This window comes from Mesocricetus auratus, unplaced genomic scaffold (genome assembly GCF_017639785.1).
Source record: "Mesocricetus auratus isolate SY011 unplaced genomic scaffold, BCM_Maur_2.0 Super-Scaffold_100006, whole genome shotgun sequence".
NCBI lineage: Eukaryota > Metazoa > Chordata > Mammalia > Rodentia > Cricetidae > Mesocricetus > Mesocricetus auratus.
Genome location: NW_024429190.1, coordinates 16,738,672 through 16,757,046, shown reverse-complemented (window position 1 = coordinate 16,757,046; position 18,375 = coordinate 16,738,672). Strand labels below are relative to the sequence as shown.

At 44.4% G+C, this 18,375-nt stretch overlaps 1 protein-coding gene across 5 annotated transcripts in view; it reads left to right on the top strand.

Moving 5' to 3' along the window:
* The window catches only part of Kiaa0232 (KIAA0232 ortholog), a 64,944-nt gene extending 48,258 nt beyond the window's left edge, over positions 1-16,686 (top strand). For 2 of the 5 annotated variants that reach the window (XM_040746993.1, XM_040746991.1), the window contains 5 exons: positions 304-3,592; positions 4,835-4,903; positions 8,768-8,876; positions 12,562-12,659; positions 14,386-16,686. In XM_040746993.1, coding sequence (XP_040602927.1) covers positions 304-3,592; positions 4,835-4,903; positions 8,768-8,876; positions 12,562-12,659; positions 14,386-14,565 — 3,745 coding nt within the window. In that variant the 3' untranslated portion in view covers positions 14,566-16,686. The remainder of the gene's footprint in view (positions 1-303; positions 3,593-4,834; positions 4,904-8,767; positions 8,877-12,561; positions 12,660-14,385) is intronic. The other 3 variants (XM_040746992.1, XM_040746994.1, XM_040746995.1) reach the window with 3 other exon arrangements.
* Positions 16,687-18,375: the final 1,689 nt, after the last annotated feature.

Below are 18,375 nucleotides of genomic sequence, written 5' to 3'. Positions count from 1 at the left end.
GACATTTCCTATTAGCACAATACATTCTTCCTATTACATTGTTTTTGTCATTTCTTCCTAGTTGAAAATGATAAGTCCATTATCTTACATATTTTCATAATGTTTGCACAGTCTCTCAAGTCTGAGACTGACTATAATGCGTAGCACAGTTTCCTGCTTTGTAATTGTTTTGAAATTAATGGTTTGTTGATGTTGTAAATGCTAACACTAGTGAGCTGAAGTGCTGCCTCTGGTTGGCATTGCTGTCTTTGCATAGCAAAGTCTAAAAAGTGGCTTGCTTTTGAGTTTTTCTCTGTTTTGCAGGTACTATGAAGCGTTCCCACCACTTTCTGAGAAGCCGGTTTGCCTGCAAGAGATCATGACTGTGTGGAACAAGTCCAAACCCTGTTCTTACTCTAGCTCCTCTTCATCATCCACAGCCCCACCAGCAAGCACAGATACATCTTCTCCAAAGGACTGTAATAGTGAGAGTGAGACCATCAGAGAAAGAAGCACTGCCGCCTCCATCCCCATACATGAGAAAGCCCAGAGCAGGAGCAGACATGAGAAGGAGAACAAGTTGAGCAATGGCACCCTCGAAGAAAAGCCTGCCTTGTACAAAAAGCAGATCCGACACAAACCTGAAGGAAAGATTCGCCCTCGCTCATGGTCATCTGGTTCTAGTGAAGCAGGCTCAAGTTCAAGTGGTAATCAGGGAGAATTAAAAGCATCCATGAAGTATGTTAAAGTCAGACACAAGGCACGAGAAGTTCGAAACAAAAAAGGGCGGAATGGGCAAAGCAGGCTGTCACTTAAACATTGTGAGAAGGCAGAAAGAAGTGTTCATGCAGGCGGCAGCAGCAGCAGTAGCAGCAGTGGGTCCATCAGGCAGCTGTGCAAGCGGGGTAAAAGACCAGCAAAGGAGACAGGGAGGAGTGACCCCGGGAACACCGCCGTGAAAGACCTGTATGCGGAGAGCAGAAACAACAAAGAGTACAAGGAAGAGCCACTGTGGTACACTGAACCCATTGCTGAATATTTTGTTCCTTTGAGTAGAAAAAGCAAACTAGAAACCACATACCGAAACAGGGAAGATACAAGTGCTTTGACAGCAGAGGCAGTGGAAGACTTGTCTGAATCCGTGCATGGTCTGTGTATCAGCAACAGTAATATCCATAGAACATACCTCGCAGCAGGTACTTTTATTGATGGTCATTTTGTAGAAATGCCTGCAGTTATAAATGAGGATATTGACCTCGCTGGGACCTCATTATGTTCTCTACCAGAGGACAATAAATACCTGGATGATATTCATCTGTCAGAACTAACACACTTCTATGAAGTGGATATTGATCAATCCATGTTGGATCCTGGTGCCTCAGAAACAATGCAAGGAGAAAGTCGGATATTGAATATGATTCGACAAAAAAGCAAGGAGAATACAGATTTTGAGGCAGAATGTTGCATAGTGTTAGATGGTATGGAGTTGCAAGGGGAACGTGCAATATGGACAGATTCTACCAGCTCAGTGGGTGCCGAGGGCTTCTTCCTGCAAGACCTTGGCAATCTGGCTCAGTTTTGGGAGTGTTGTTCATCTAGTTCTGGTGATGCTGATGGGGAGAGTTTTGGAGGAGACTCTCCAGTTAGACTTTCTCCTATCTTGGATAGCACGATACTTAGTTCACACGTGCTTGCTGGCAATCAAGAGCCCTTTTCCAATATTAATGAAGGATCTGGTATAAACTCTTGTTTTTCAGTATTTGAAGTGCAATGCAGTAATTCTGTTTTACCATTTTCTTTTGAAACACTTAACTTGGGAAGTGAACCTACAGATTCTAGTGCTAATATGCTGGGGAAAACACAGTCTAGATTGCTAATATGGACCAAAAATAGTGCCTTTGAAGAAAACGAACACTGTTCTAATCTTTCAACAAGAACTTGTAGTCCGTGGTCCCATTCAGAAGAAGCACGCTCGGACAACGAGACACTAAACATTCAGTTTGAAGAATCAACACAATTTACTGCGGAAGATATTAATTATGTAGTTCCCAGAGTCTCGTCAGATTATGTAGATGAAGAACTTCTAGATTTTTTGCAAGATGAAACTTGCCAGCAAAACAATAGAACTTTAGGAGAAATTCCTACATTAGTTTTCAAAAAAAGATCTAAGCTAGAATCTGTGTGTGGTATTCAGCTAGAACAAAAGGCAGAAAACAAGAACTTTGAAACTACACAGGCATGTAGTGAAAGCAGTCCACATGGAGATGGCTACAGCTCAGGGGTTATTAAAGACATTTGGACAAAGATGGCAGATAGGAATTCTGTGGCTGCAGTAGAGACAGAAAGAACTGGGGAGGAGTTATTTTCCACAGATATAAATAACTACTGCTGCTGTTTGGACACTGATGCTAAGATGGAAGTCCTTCAGGAACCTAGTAGGGCTGTGCAGAGATCAGAGTATCATCTCTGGGAGGGACAGAAGGAGAACCTGGAGAAAAGAGCATTTATCTCTAGTGAACTGTCCAAGGTGGATGGTGGTGATTACACCACACCCTCTAAACCTTGGGATGTGGCCCAAGACAAAGAGAACACATTCATTCTTGGAGGAGTTTATGGAGAACTCAAAACATTCAACAGCGATGGGGAATGGGCAGTTGTGCCACCTGGTCACACAAAGGGGAGTTTGTTACAATGTGCAGCCTCTGATGTAGTGACAATAGCTGGTACAGATGTCTTTATGACCCCTGGAAACAGCTTTGCTCCTGGTCACAGGCAGCTCTGGAAGCCCTTTGTGTCATTTGAACAGAATGATATGCCGAAGAGTGGGGAAAATGGATTAAACAAGGGATTTTCTTTTATCTTCCATGAAGACTTGCTAGGAGCCTGCAGTAACTTTCAAGTTGAAGATCCTGGGCTTGAATATTCATTCTCTTCCTTTGACCTAAACAATCCATTCTCACAAGTTCTCCACGTAGAGTGTTCATTTGAACCAGAAGGGATTGCATCTTTCAGCCCCAGTTTTAAGCCGAAATCAATCCTTTGCTCTGATTCAGACAGTGAAGTTTTTCACCCCAGAATATGTGGTGTTGACAGGACACAGTACAGGGCTATACGAATCTCTCCTCGGACTCACTTTCGCCCAATTTCTGCATCTGAACTGTCCCCTGGAGGAGGAAGTGAGTCAGAGTTTGAATCTGAGAGAGATGAAGCAAACATTTCCATTCCTTCTCAAGTTGATGTATTTGAAGACCCACAAGCAGATCTCAAACCTCTGGAAGAAGATGCAGAAAAGGAAGGCCACTATTATGGGAAATTAGAGCTCGAGTCTGGGAAGTTCCTGCCCAGGTTAAAAAAGTCTGGAATGGAAAAGAGTGCTCAGACATCACTGGATTCTCAGGAGGAGGCAACAGGGATTCTGCCAGTGGGAAAACAAAATCAGTGTTTGGAATGTAACTTTAATGAATCTCTGGAGATAAATTTAGAAAGCTCAGCAGTAAACTGTAAAATAATGGCACAATGTGAAGAGGAAATCAATGATTTTTGCAGTTGCAAAGCAGGTTGTCAGTTCCCTGCTTGTGAAGATAATCCAGTGTCTTCAGGACAACTGGAAGAGGTATGTGGCAGTATTGAATAAGGGATTTGATCAGACATTAATGAAGAGTAGCCTTATCAGACAAGAAAAATGGGGCTGAATTACTGGGATATTAACTTACAATTCTTAGTTTACATTTAAGGACTTAAATGGATTTGTTATTTACAGATCTGAAGTACATAATTGGCTGTGTGGAAAAGGCATAATAATTCACAAGATGTAAAGTTCTTATGTAATAATGTATGGATTGTGGGTAAAACATAAGGCTTGTGTGTAAGTGTTCTAGCTTTCAGAGTTGGGGAGCCAGAATGTAGCTCTGAGTAAAGAATGTTGGCTAGCTGTGTATTCTGTGTAAAATACCTTGCATCTGAACACTGTTCTCTAAGTGTGTTGTGGTTCATGTATGAATGAACCATTGATCCAAGTGAAGTGACATGTCTTTTCCAGTGCTCTGCAAGCAGGGGCTCTGGAGCAGGGAGTTTCATGTGGAACTGTTGGGTGAGGTTAGGGTCATCAATTTTGTTAATGGAGTCCTCACACCCCTTGAGTATATTTCTAGGAAGTACCTTTAAGTTAAATTGACGACACCAGAACTGACACAACAGTAAGCTGTTCCATGGAAAAGCAGAGCTGCCTGCCCACTTTATTTGATGATTAGTTGGCATAGCAGTACCTGGCTTTTTTCCAGAATCAGGTTGTTAAGCAGAGTTGGAGGCAGTCACAAGCCATAACCATCTGAAATGGATGGATGTGTGTTGTTCTTCCTCTGGTTTGTCCTGCTCACTGGCTCCTGCCCATCCTGTGAGGCCTTCACATCTGCCTCCTTCACTGATACCTCTCTGAATCCCACCTCTTATCAGTATCCATTTCTCCCTTTCCTTAATTTATCTGCATTCTCTGTCTCTCTTTTATTTCATTTTTTGTCTTGTGAGTTTCTGACCTTTTTTTTTTTTTTTCTTTCTCCAGTACTTTACTATTGGCTTCTATGGCTGGGCACTGTACTGACTTGTTTAAGTCAGAGCACCTAGGTGCAGCTGCTTGCCTTTGGGTGGTTGCAAAAGCCTCAGGGGAAACTTAAGAATTGCTGCTCTAGTCAGTCTGCTTCTTGGTCCATAGAAGGCCAAGTTTAATGCTCTTGAATCCCTGAAATCTGAATTGCTAAGGAAAACCCAGCAATGTTGTTAGCCTTTATGTGTTGTTGTGTTGCCCCATTTTTCCTCCTTAAATGTTCCTTTATGTACTTTGTATTTCACCTGGTTCCAGATTGGGAAGAAAGAAAATGAGGAAAGAAGCAAGATCCCACCTACTACTACCATATTCCTTCGCTTTCTAGTATGTTGATGTATTTCCATGTTCTCAGAATTCTGGGTTTTGGTTGTTTTTTGTTTTTTGAGAGGCCTTATCTTGCAGCAGATGTGTGGGGACATCTTGAGACTGGGTGCTGTCATAATGTCAGCATCACTGCAGATTGGAGCTCATTTCATAGGCTAACTTGAGGGACAGTTTGGGACCAGACTGAGACTAAAACTTTTCTGTCTACCTCATCCATAATCACCAGGTCAGTTATGAGTAGTTCCTTAGAGTGCCTTTGCCTAAGCAGAGCCAGTCTCTGGAAGGCATGGATATACTACTTAAAGATTGCTAAGATTCCTTCTGTTTCAGTGCAAGAGGATGAAAACATAGGGTTTCCATTAGATTTAGCATTTAGGACCATGGAAAGAATATGATTTAATTAAAATTCAAGTCTAACTGGCAGACATGGTTTGGATACCTGTATGTGACTGTCACTAAGGGAAGAGCCCTAATGAGTAAGGTGCCCTCCTTGTCTGTGAGAAGCTCAGTCTAGGCAAGAAGCCTAGTTTGTAAATCATATATTTTAACTGAAATGAGCTGTTTATAAAGTTAAAGGAGGGAATGCTCACAGTGAAAAGGGCTCCTCCCACTGGCCCTTGTTAGTGCTAGTTGTGGCAAACTCCACCAAGAGTATTTTCCACATGATAAGTTTTCCTTTTAACTGAAATGGCCTTTATTCTAACTACTCTTATGAGTAACCACTTTATTGCAACCACTCTCCTTATGTCCCATATACTGTTCCACTGTGTGGTTTCACCACAGTGGACCAGTTTCTTATCTTTTGGGACATCGTGCTAGTGCAGTTGTCAGTGATGTAGTAGGCAGAACAGTGGAAATGAGGCCTGGAGGCTGTGGGAACTTCACCAGAATCTTCTCAGGGTATGGACACTGCAGGTGTTTTGAACACAACTAGATGTGTAGTTGCAGAGGGTGGGAAGCAGGCTGGCCATGTGAGCAGAAGGTCAGGTAGAGAAACTGGGCTGCAGAGGTGTGTTCCATGAGTTCTGAACACAGCTTATCCAGTTGTAGTGGAAGGCAAAAACTATCACAGAGGGAGATTGTACCCCATGTGTCTCTTGCACAGAAATAAGGCATGGGTGTCCTCTTCTCCTGAAATCTGCTGCCTGCTTAATGTGAAGAACTTTGAACATAGAAGAGAAGCCAGATTCTTAGTCCTTATCTTCAAGGACTTTTCAGTCCTTTGGGAGATGAGCTCATTTTGTCCCAGCAAGATTACACTGTGAAGGTTGGTAAGTGTGGAGGTTGGAGAGGTAGCAGGGTCATCCTGTCTTGTGGCACACATCCTTCCTGTACCAACTTTATTAGTATTGTCCTACTAGACATCCACATAGACTTATTTACCCACCTGGTAGCTAGGAATGTTTATGTTTCAAAAAGAGAATCAGCCTATCCAACACTGGGGTCAGACAGCACTCTTCTGACTCTATGCCTCCAGAAGCAGAGAGCAGAGCAGGCCCTTTCAGTCTCCCATGGATGTTTTCTTGTTTATACTATGCCTTTCTAAAGAGAGGTCCACAGAAAGCTTTCTTTGCCATTTGTGACCCAGTGATGAAGAATGACCAATGGGAAAGAGGTACTGGAACCTAAGGAAAGGAAACCCCAGCACCTTTCTCTTCAACAGAAATAGACTATTTAGTGGGAGTGTCAACTATGGAGTCTTTATCTCTTCTCTTGATTGACAGCTCCTGAAGAACTTCTTAGAGTTGCTAAGAACATCTGTGAAGTTTGTACCTTCCCTCCCTTTTCATTGTCCTGTTCATTATTCATGGAGCATGTATGGAGTGTCCTCTACCCAGCACTGTTACAGATGCTGGAATCATTAGCCAAGAGCCTGTGTGGAGTTTCCCTGCAGGTTTGTGTGCTAACAGCAAACATTGTAGGCTAATGCTGTGTGAGGTTGTAAGCACCACTTGAAGGAGCATTGGACTAGACACTGGATGGATTGGGAGTGCTGGAAGCAGTTTGCTGTGTTAAGAAAGAAGCCAGGCAGGCTTTCTCCCAGAGCTGCCTTTTGAGTATTCACTTGAGGTGGGCAGATGCATCTCCAATGGGTGGTGCTGCTCTGATGTGCCCTTTTCCAGTTTCTTCTGTTCTGTTGTTTCCCATTCCCCACCCCCATCCTAGGCTGCCTGTGAACTCATTCTGTATAACTAGGAGATTACCTTGAGTTTGTGATCCTCCTTCTTCTCCCTCTCTGTGTTCTTTGCATTCATTGAGTTGGAACATTAAACAGGCCTCATAGGAGCAAATCGTGGTAGTGTTAGCTGTGCTCCCCTAAAGCTGGGAATAACTGGGTGGAAAGGTGTCATGAAATGATGCATGCTTGTTGAATATGGATGTCTGCTGCAGCATAAAAGAGAAGATAGTCTTGGCCGTAGGAATTGGCACTCAAATGGAGGCTTCAGAAAAGACTCCTCAAATAATGGCAGACACTGGCAAGAGCCACAACAGGGTGAAGAGAGGACTTGATGTGTTCTGGAATCAGAGACTAAGCCTGGGAGCCAGTTTCTGCTCTGCCTAGAGGTGCAGAGATAGCCAAGAAAGCAATCTTGTCATTAAGCTTGCAGTGCCCTCAAATCTGATCATATCTTGGTGCGTACCCCAGTTCCTGGGTGGTGTCTTGGTCTGTCAAACCTGTTTGCCTCACCAGGCCTGACCTTGACTAACTCTGTATTTCTTCCATTTCACAAGAGGAGTAGAAGATAATTAACCTCACAGATGGGAACTCAGATAGCAACCTGTTGCCTCTTCTCTCTTCAGTAGTACAGTGGGATGGTGGAAATAATTCTGCCACTCTCCCTTGCTGTCCTAAACAGCATCAAGTAATCTCCCAGAATATAGAAGGCCTTCATGTGCTGCATATTGGTAATAGGTGTTAGTACCCACTTTTACTGCAGCCCATGTATACCACTGGCTTAATTTGCATTTAGCTCAGCCTTGTCGGGTCCTTCAGCAGTACTCATTTGTATTAGAATAGACCACAGGGGAAATAAGAAAAGTTAATTGACTACTCTGGACAGACGGTACAGTTTTCCTTTGTTCCTAATTTAGAACTATTTCTGAAAAGTTATATTAAATGAAAATAAAAATTTAAAATATATTTCCCAGTACATTATGTAATTCTTAAAAACTTACTAGATGGAGCAATTTTAGACCCATAAAGTAATTTACAGTTCACAGTACAACAAAACACTTGAAACAGTTCAGATTGTGAACTTGAACACATGATGTCATGAGATTGCACACAGTTCACAGGTATTCTGGTGTGAGCACAGCATGGAGACTTGGGAAAATACAAAGATGGAGAGCTTTTCTATAGGGAGCTGGTGGCAGGCCTCTCAGGCCCAGTGAAGAAGTGAGCCACCACCAGCATACCAGGGTATATGTATCTATAAGAGGGACTCTGAGGTTCATGACTACTCCAAGAACTTGTTGGTCACCAGTCTTCACTTCTGGTACCCAGTCTTCACTGTCCATGAGGGAGGGCAGGGTCCGAGCAGCTTTAAACAGTCCACTTGGGAAAGATGGAACCCTTTTTTTCACAGCCCCCTCAGGCTTAGGCTGTTGTTATCTATTGCACTTCAGTAGTCTAGGACAATTACTCATTTGTTGTCTTAGGTTTTGTAAGAGGTTTTTGTCAAGATTTTTGCTCTACTTGGATTTGAAGTACTTCTTAAAAGGCTTCCTTTATTGTGAGCATATGAACCTTTTCCCTTTGTAACTCACTAACCTATGTTTGTAGTCCTGCAGTAGTAATGCTTAATTTTTCTGTCTGTCCTGAAGGATTATAAACATGCTCTGTGTTTGGCTTCATTTAAACAGTTTCCTGTACTGAACACTGATGTGCACGAAGTGACGAGAAATCAAGAAAAGCAGAGCTGGTGGGAAAAAGCCTTGTACTCTCCTCTTTTTCCCTCATCAGAGTGTGAAGGTAAGGAGACTGTGTGTTATCAGTGTGTTCAAATTTCTAATTCACCAAGAGCAGCAGGCTGTGAATATAGTCCAGGAAACACCAAAAATGTTCCTGTGGCCAGCACTTTGTTACACCCTAAGGACACAGAAATGAATGCAAACTGGACCCTGCTCTTAGACCTAGCCACAGGCTGGTGAAGGGTTTGGAAGCATACATGGTTTGGACCTTTGATGAGATTGAGATGGCCACCATGACCATAGAGAAGGAAGTCCTCTGGCAATCTTTGGGCAAAGAAGGCCTCAGTGTAAGGCAGGTTGAAAGGCCAGGATCCCACTGGGCTCTGCTAGTTTGGAGCTGAGCCAGAGTCTGATAGGAAGGAGCATAGAGGTATTGGAGCCTGGCTGCTGCCTTGAGCTAGCTGTGCGTTGAGGGCTGGCACTGGAGGACTATAGTATGAAGGGTTGGGGTCAGATGTGTGCTGGAAGACTTTTAGCAACAACACAGATGAAATTGTAGCTGGGGAGTTAGGTAATGGGAGTAGAATGGAGAGATTTTGTAGTGGTTGCACCTGCCCTGAGACTGAAGCATGAACAACAGGAGGGAGTTGGGGAAGGCTCTAGAGCAATGGTTCTCAACCTGTGGGTTGGGACCCCATTGGGGTCCCATATCAGATGTTTACAATCAATAACAGTAGCAAAATTACAGTTATGGAGTAGCAACAAAATAATTTTATGGTTGGGGGGGTCACCACAACATGAGGATCTCTACTGAAGCAAGGGTCACAGCATTAGGAAGGTTGAGAACACTATTCTAGAGAGAAGGGTGGTAAGGACAGCTCTAGTTTGCCAAGGAAAATGTAAGGGTGATAGGTAGACCCAGTCTCCTGAGTAACCAGTCTTTGAGCAAGGTGAGTTTAAGATGCAGGTGCAGCTAACAGTACAGGTCAGAGACCCCCAGACCTGTGCCCAAGAAGCCCCTCCCTGCAAAGAGCTAGGAGAGGAAGGGGAATATCACTTTGTAGCAAAGAAACTACTTCCTTTGAGGATGATTTTAAACACTGAGTTCATACTTCCTTAGCTTGGTTCATTCTGTCCATTAGTAGGAACCCAGTTTCAACTCAGTTCTGAATTTTGGATATCCAGTCTATTGGCTGGTGCCAGTGAATGCTGTATGTAATGCTTTTGTGTGCGTATGTAAATGGTACATAAAGAAGCTTGGTGGAGAAAGAATGGTGACTTTTGAATGACAGCTGTAAGTTTAATTCCTGTGATACTCCCTTACAGTGACAGTATGAAGCATTCTTTCTGTTCAAATACCACGTAGCCTCATATGGGGAGTTATACAAGAAGACAACTAGCTACTCACCTTTTAAAAGAACCAGGCATTTCTGAAGGTTCTAGTATCAGAAATGGTTGGTAATGAACCCATTCTGTTCTGGAAACTGGCTAACTAAAACTCTGAGCGTCCCCGGGGAGAAAGACTATTTTCTTGTTGAGTCTGGTAAGGAGATGGGGTATGTCTTGCTGAAAGCCCATGTGCTAGACACTTGTGCTGTGTGTATGTGTCTCTCTGAGCAGAGTGCTGCTCTGGGGATGTGCAGACACACTGCCAGTCCTAGGTGAGTGTCTTCTGAGGGGCTGGGGGTAGGGTACAGACTAGCACGGTGGCTGGGGCTGTAGAGAAATTAGCACTAACTGCTGAACCGTGATGGCACAGGAGTGTAGTTGGGATAAGGCCACCCAGGGCCAGAGACTATGGAGGGGTTGGTAGCATTCTCCAGTATTTGCACTGCAGCTATTCTGTGCTTTGGAGGCTCAGTTGACATTGGCATGTATTATCCAGGTTGTGTGGAATGAATCCTTTGGGGAGCAGCACAGACGGTGATGGGGGAGCCTCATAAGGCTGAGCTGGAGCCTCATGCCTCTGTGCACAGCCACTGGGCCTTTCTGTGCTCCGCTGTCTTTATTTGTAAAGGAAGCCATCCCTGTCGGAATAATTGTGAGGAATAAAGATGTCCATAATTGGTTGTTTTTTTTTTTTTTTATGAGACAGGGTTTCTCTGTATTGTTTTGGAGGCTGTCGGTCCAGCCCGGCCTCGAACTCACAGAGATCCACCTGCCTCTGCCTCCCGAGTGCTGGGATTAAAGGTGTGCACCACCACCGCCGGCTAAGATGTCCATAATTGTAACCCACACACAATGATTACTCAATAAACAGAAGCTGTCCCTATGAACATTACAAGAAACATGGGATGAGTTGAGCATGGTTCTTTGCCAACCCTCTGCATGAAGGTGTAGAGATGGACATCCTTCTGTCCAATAGTATTCCTGAGTCAGAAAGAGCCGCCTTCCCTGCCACAGTCCCTCTTCTGGGCATAGTGTGTGTATGTATGTAGAATGAATGGGATGAAATGAGGGCCCCTCCATCATAGTGCAGTGGCCTCTCAGCCCTCTCAGAACCCATGTTCTGGGTTAGTGACTATCAAAGACATTGCTGTACCTGGCCACTTCTCCCATAGCATCTCCTTTAAGAGGATGGTGTTGCTTCTGTTTTATAGAGGTGGGGCATGTAGCTTTGAGAGTCATGTCATAAATAAAGAGTAGAACCTGGCATCTACTATGACTTGTCACTCAAAGCCAGGGTTATTCACGTAATGCCCAGGACTGGTAGATTATAGAGAATGGCAAGAAAAGTCTGTACTTGGTGCCCAGGAGTGTAACACTAATTAAGGCTGGACTTGTCCTCTGTAGTTCTGGGCACACAGTAGCCATAACTTCCCATTGCCATCTGTGGTGTAAACCCAGTGAGCAGGGCTGCTATAAGGGATCAGTGTTCCTGAGTTCTTCTCAGAGCCAGGTCCAAACTATTTTGGTTGGAGTCTCCACCTTCTCTGTAACTCCTATCACAGTTGACTTCTTCATGGGGTTGGTGGGCCAGAGACTACAGTAGACTAAGACTAGGTTCAGCAGCACAGGGTCTGTGGTCAAGAATCACCTGGAAGCTTCTCAGAAGGTATGATGGTCAGTCTTCTGGGGCCTAGGTTTCTCCAAGTTCTCTGGGTGGCTGAATAGCATCCAGCATGGTTGAAGTACAGTTGGACCTGCTGGTGAATTGGATTCATCAACTTGGTTTGCATTGCCTTCACATCCTGTGGGCCTTGGCCAACTGCACCATGAACCTCCTTTCCCCAGTGCACAAGTGTTTCAGACTGTGGTGGGTGTGGTGTTCAGCTATAACAGACCAGCTGTTTACCTGCTTTGCTTTCTCATTGGGCTGCCCCTGTCTGGAACCTCTGTTCCTGTTCCATGAGCATATCTGTGATACATCGTCTGTCTCCCTTCTCTTGACACTCATTCTTGAGAGTGCAGGCCTTGCTAGTCTTTTTCCCTGTGTTCCCAGGACCATCCCGTCATAGGTCTGTGTGTATATTTGTTGAATTGTTGAGAGAATGTTTTGCAGTAGAATATGCTTAAGCTGGATGGTTTTTATTATTATTCATTACACACTTGTGGCTGAAAGTTTTCAGTTGGCATCATGTTTTCTTGTACACTCTTAGCTGACTGCTTTCAGTGACAACTTCAACCTCCAGAGGGTGGGGAGGCCTAGCTTCTCAGTGAGGTTAAACAAGAGTGTGTGTTTCATAACCGTCTTAATTGAATTTCCCCCTTTCCCTCTTTTCCCTTCTCCATTCAAAATGATTAAGAATGTTATACAAATGCCAAGGGAGAGAATGGTATAGAAGAATATCCAGATGCTAAAGAGACACCCAGTCGTGAAGAGCGTCTGTTAGATTTTAATAGGGTAAGTGGACTATCCTCCCTACCACTCTAGTCACAAACTTGGGAGTCCTGTGACCCACCCTGGCCCCCATTCCCCAGATCCATGGGTGTTGCCTTTCTCCTCTTGGCCCTTCCTTTGGGTCTGCCTCACCCCACTGCCCACCCCTGACCATTTGCCAGACCTTCATGAAGAGCCCCTGATGTCCCCCCAGCTTTCCCTATGCTGCTGGTATAGGGGGGGATTTAATGCTGTGCTAAGCATGTTGCTCCTTGTTCAATCCTGGGGGCAGCATCTTCTTTCTTCCTGTGTACTTTTCCAACCTGTGTGGAACACACCCTGCCCTTCCTGTGCTCTTACGTAGTCTCTTGGTACAGCCCCACCGCCCCACATGCCCGTGAGCACCATGAAGGTACAGTCAAGACCTTGACCTACTTTTAGCTCAGTCTCAGGCAGGTTAACCAGTGAATCAAAGAAAACCAATTTTCTCCTCATATTTGTCAGTGTTAGCTCAAGCTCTGTGAGAATTCTCCAAAGCACCATGTGGTACCAATCCTGCTGACCTATCAGGTTGTTCATGTTTCCCAGTCCACATGCAAGGCCTCCCCATAGCCTTCCACCCTCAGGAATGGCTACCCCACCACCTGTCTCTCCACTGTCTCTTCCTCTCACCTCTACACACAGTGTGTCTACCAGCCTGTTAATGCACCTCACCTTCAGTTTCCATCCACCTCTCTCCTCCACACCATCCTTTCCACATGGTTCAGATCACTACCACTCCTCAACAGCGGTCACAGCCTTTCTTGTTCTTGCTTCTGCTTGTCCTTGATAATCATCTCCATTCAGCAAGACAGCAACCTCACAACAACCCTGTGAACTTAATAGTCTTGGCATACCCATTTGCAGAGTGGAAAATGGAGGCATCTGGAGATGGAACACAGACGTGGCTACCTGCCCCTACAGTCTAGCTGTAGGATCCATGCTCCTACCCTGTACAGTTGGAAGAACTCTAAACTCCTCCATGCCTGGGAGCCTTATATGCTTTGCTCTCACATGGCTTTTCTGTGCTTCTGCCCCTGGCTTCAATGTAGGGACTGTGATGGGGTGGTGCTGGTGGTGGATGTTGTGATGGGCCGGGAAGTGTTGCTAGTCGCTGTAAATGGTGAAAGGATTACCATTGGCATTTGGTGTCCTAGGGTCCCCAGATGCCAGCCTTCCTATGAACACAACAAAGAGACGCTCTGTACCATGCTAGGTAGTGCTAACACTGCAGTGCAGAGCACCAGCCTTTGCTCAGGAGTGCCACCTTCTAGAGCACTCTGTTCCTGTCGGGAGTGCCCCTTACCAGTAGTCTACAATCTGAAGCTATGTCCTTTGGTTTGCTTGTCTGCTGAAACTGTGAGCCCCATGAACATGACCATGTATCTTTCCAGGGGAGCCTATGTGAAGCTTCATAGGCTATCCTGAATCAGGTACCCAAAGACTTGTTGAGAGTTAAGGAGGCCCTTTGTCCTACCCTAATATGGCCACAGTATTCCTGTGACTAGACATGCAGAATTAGAATTGACCCTTCAAGGACAAGGGAGAAGAGGTTTCCTCTAAAAGTGTTACTTTACATCTTTGTTACTCTCCATAGGACACATCAGTGATTGCTACTTCATCTGTCTATAAATAGAATCAGTTCTTGGGGCGGAAGGGGTGTGTGTGCCTCTGATTTTTGGTGTAATGAAAATTGTTTCTTGAATTGTAGGTGTCTTCTGTTTATGAAGCAAGATGCACAGGAGAGAGAGGTTCTGAGGCAAAACCAAATGGCCTCCACAGGAAGATGTGTTCCAGCGCCAGCTCTGACACGGGTGACACAGGCTCCGAAGTCGGCGGAGAGTGGGTGGGCCCCAGCACAGAGGAGCTCTTCTCCCGAACACATCTCTGACCCTGCAGAGTAGTACCAGTCGTTGAAAATGCTGTGATGATGGGCAATTGCCTTCTGTGAGGCCTGTTAGTCTAAAGCAGCAACCTAGGTTTCTTCTCCAATTAACTGATCCGCATCAGTGATTACCTTTCTCTTCTTGCTTATTTTAGCGTTGAGGACGGCTGTCCTGTTGAAGATTTGTTTCCAAGCTGTTAAGTTCTTGCTCTCTGAAGTAGACTAGACTGTACTGTCCAGTGAGGAATGGGTGTGCATGTGCTTGTCCTAGCGCGTCCCGCTTCTGCATCGCAGCTGCAGGCCTCTGGTGGCAGTATCGCCATCACCTTGTCAGCACTGTGGCGACAACCGCCACCGTCCAGAGACTCTAGCTCTGTTCTCTGAGCCAGGAGATCAGTCCTCCCCAGCAGTGGGTCAGGGCCTTGCTGAAGGAGGAGGGAAGCATGGTGACTCATCTGCAGGCTCATTCAGAAGATCTCATGGACTTTGCTATAGGAACTCAAGGGTATGCTTTAGAGACTTACAGAATACTGTGCTCTCTCTTAGGATTCCCCTAAAGTACCATGGAAGATACTGTGGCTTGTGACTTTCTTGCTAGCTGAAGAAGCCAAGGATTTGAGGCATGGGGTGGATGGGGTAATTTCGGTGGATGCAGTGGGGTTCTCTGAGCTGCCTCTCCAGCACATAGTTGAGTACCTTACCTGCAAATTATTTCCTGGTGACTACATTGAACTGAAGTCTCCAAATGAACTTAAAAACATTTGACATGCAATGAGGCCACCTCATCACCCCAAAGAAATCTTTGGCTGCTGCAGCTAGCTGCTCTTGTGGCTGTGATGTAGTATAGCTTGTATCTCATTTTGTGTTTGAGAGAATGTTCTGGGCAAGTTCTGCTTGCGGTGGGCTGGGCTGGGTAGAGGAATTTCCTACATACCTGTGTGATTGCTGTTCTTGTCATTGCCTCATGTGACTTGGTGAAGCAGGCAGGAGGCACGCCGCTCACAGATGCATCTAAGCGCGCTCATCACCTCTTTGAGCTCTCTCTTGCAGCACTGCCACAGGCACTAGGAGGGCCAATTGTGCAAAGCCTAAACATCCAAAATTATTTTTCTTTTAGCCAACTTGTTTTTAAAAACACCCTGTGACATGAGTTCAGCATGTCCAGAACTTCAGGAATGACTGAGAGGTCTGAAGTAGCCAAGCTGGCCTCACCAGTAAGTGGGGCATCACTGGCCACAAGTCTGGCTGCCCCTGAGGTCTTGCTGGTAGTACTTGAGTTGGTTGCCTGTTTCTCAGGAACACAGGAAATACCATGGAGGCTGTGCAGTCACTGCAGTTCTGTGCATCCTCACCATGGGAAGCCTGGCTTGTTGGCTGGGGGCATCTTGCCACCTTAGGGTTTGTTTTCATACAGCACATCTTCTGACACTTTACAGTGGCTTGTGTGTGCGTGTGTGCATGTGGAAGGTTTCATGTTGCTCTTATTTATTTACAGACATCAGATAAGTTTTATGTATTTCTTTCTTCTGGAGCTTCCTAAAATCTGATTAACATCTGCACTGAAATATAACCTATCATCAAAGGTAAAAAGGATTGAAAGTTGTAAATTCCTAAAATCAATGCAGTCATAATTACTCTAGAAATTGTTGCTCTGACCAAATGGATTTCATACTCAGCCATGAGCTTGGATGACCTGGACAGCCAGTGTTTGTCAGGAAAGGGCTCCAGGTAGCAAAGACACCTACCCCCTCAGCTGTAGGGAGAGACCCCCTAAAGGGGATGCGGTGGTCATAAAAGGCAAAGGGATGAATAGATTCTGTATTTGGTTTCTTTTCGTAGTTAAGTGGCTGAAGCTCAGAAGCTTTGGCACAGAATTAAAGTGTGGTTTTTAGTTTCATGAATGGATGATCACAAAAAAGCATTAAAAAAAAGTTGGCAAACGCTGAAACGCACTGTGGTATGAAGCGCGTTGCATATCCGTAGCACTGAAGTATCAGCTCCATTCCTGGGCTGAGATTTTTTTCCGTGGTTGTATTGTTCTGATTTCACGTACACCAGAGTAACTGATTGTTTTGTTTTGTTTTGTTTTCTTGTGGAGTTAACACCAAATAAAAAAATTCAAAAATGCTTGTTGTTTATATTTATCATAGCAGTTTTTTTAAGTGAAGAAGCAGCCTCCTCTTACTTAACTGAGAACAACAAGAGAAAGTCAGAACCCTTCCTCTTGAGGGCAGTTATCCTCCTAGAGCAACTCCCCAGAGCTGGGAAAGAAAGCAGGTGGGGTGGCCCTGCCCCTCCCTGTTAGACAAGTCTTCCTCATTGGTGTTCTGTTCTGGAAGGAAAAAAAGTATTCTTCACATGTTAATGTGCATGGTGTTCATTGTACACAGAAGTCAGCAGGATGGCTTGGTGGGAAAAGGTGCTTACTGCGTAAACCTCAGAATCCACTGGAAGGTGGGAAGAGAGAATGACCCTACAATATTGTCCTCTGACTTTTGAATGTGTGCCATGTACTGTACTCACACATGTATGTATATATACACAATAATACATACCACTGCCGTGAGAAGCAGCTTCTAGCAGCTCAGGGATTGAAGGACAGCTGTGGAGTCAGTGGACTAATCACTCAACTTGTCTTTTCTATCCGAGGGAGTGAAACTTAGCTCTCTGGGGTTGGCGAAAACAGGAAAAAGCACACACACTCTTGGGGGTCTTTCTATCATCTTTTATCTCTGTTTTTTCTTCTCTTTGTTTTTCCTTTGCAGCTTATATGTTCCAACAAAATCTTCAGGCAATATAAAAATTACAGTGTGGTTACATTCTAATTTTCAAGTGAATGATTATAATGAATACAAGTAAAAAAAAGTTTCCCATTTCCCTTACATAATTGAACATCCCACAAACTATAGATGAAAAACAAATTATCCCAAGAATCCACGTACATTCACATCCAAGCAACTTGTTAGACTTGAACAGAGTGTAATAAGCAAGGTATTTTTCTCAGGTAGTTCTTTTACTTGCAGGCTGCATTTTGCAGTTACAAAGAAAGGGTTAATCACTTTATTACTTATCTCAAAAGGTAATCTTATAAGGAATCCTAAAAGAATCACAAACCTAAACTTTTATATATGAAAACCAGTCAATCAGCTCTACTTTAAAATCTTTAGGGCACATCCTCACTCATCAACAGTTTTTATATCAGGAAGCTGAGGGCAGAAATGGGCACAAAGAATTAATCATCACCCTTGATTACCAACCCATTCCTAGCAAGAAAGGTACGTCAGCCAACAATAACCAGGCTGTTGTTGTTCTTGTCCCAACCTCAATGAGTCCTTCACTCAACTATGTGCCTTTCTAAAGTTTAGGTTGTTTCTCGTTTTTTTCCCCCCCACAAAGCTATTAACAGAAACATCTTAACCTTAAATCATATTTAATAAAGCTTTATTGTAGCTATGATGCACACCAAAACCTGTGAATACATCTCCCAACATGAAGATTAAAAGATTAAAAGAGCGGCCGGGCGGTGGTGGCGCACGCCTTTAATCCCAGCAATCGGGAGGCAGAGGCAGGCGGATCTCTGTGAGTTCGAGGCCAGGCTGGACCGACAGCCTCGAAAACAATACAGAGAAACCCTGTCTCGAAACAACAACAACAACAACAACAACAACAAAAAGATTAAAAGAGCTAGCTAGGTGTCTGGGACTCAATTGTTTTCTTAATAATTAGCCTAAGCCACAGTCTATATGGCTTCCTCAAGAATAATTAGCTGTATGACATTTCCTTGTTCTAATTTTCTATCCTCTACAGCCCCTGCTT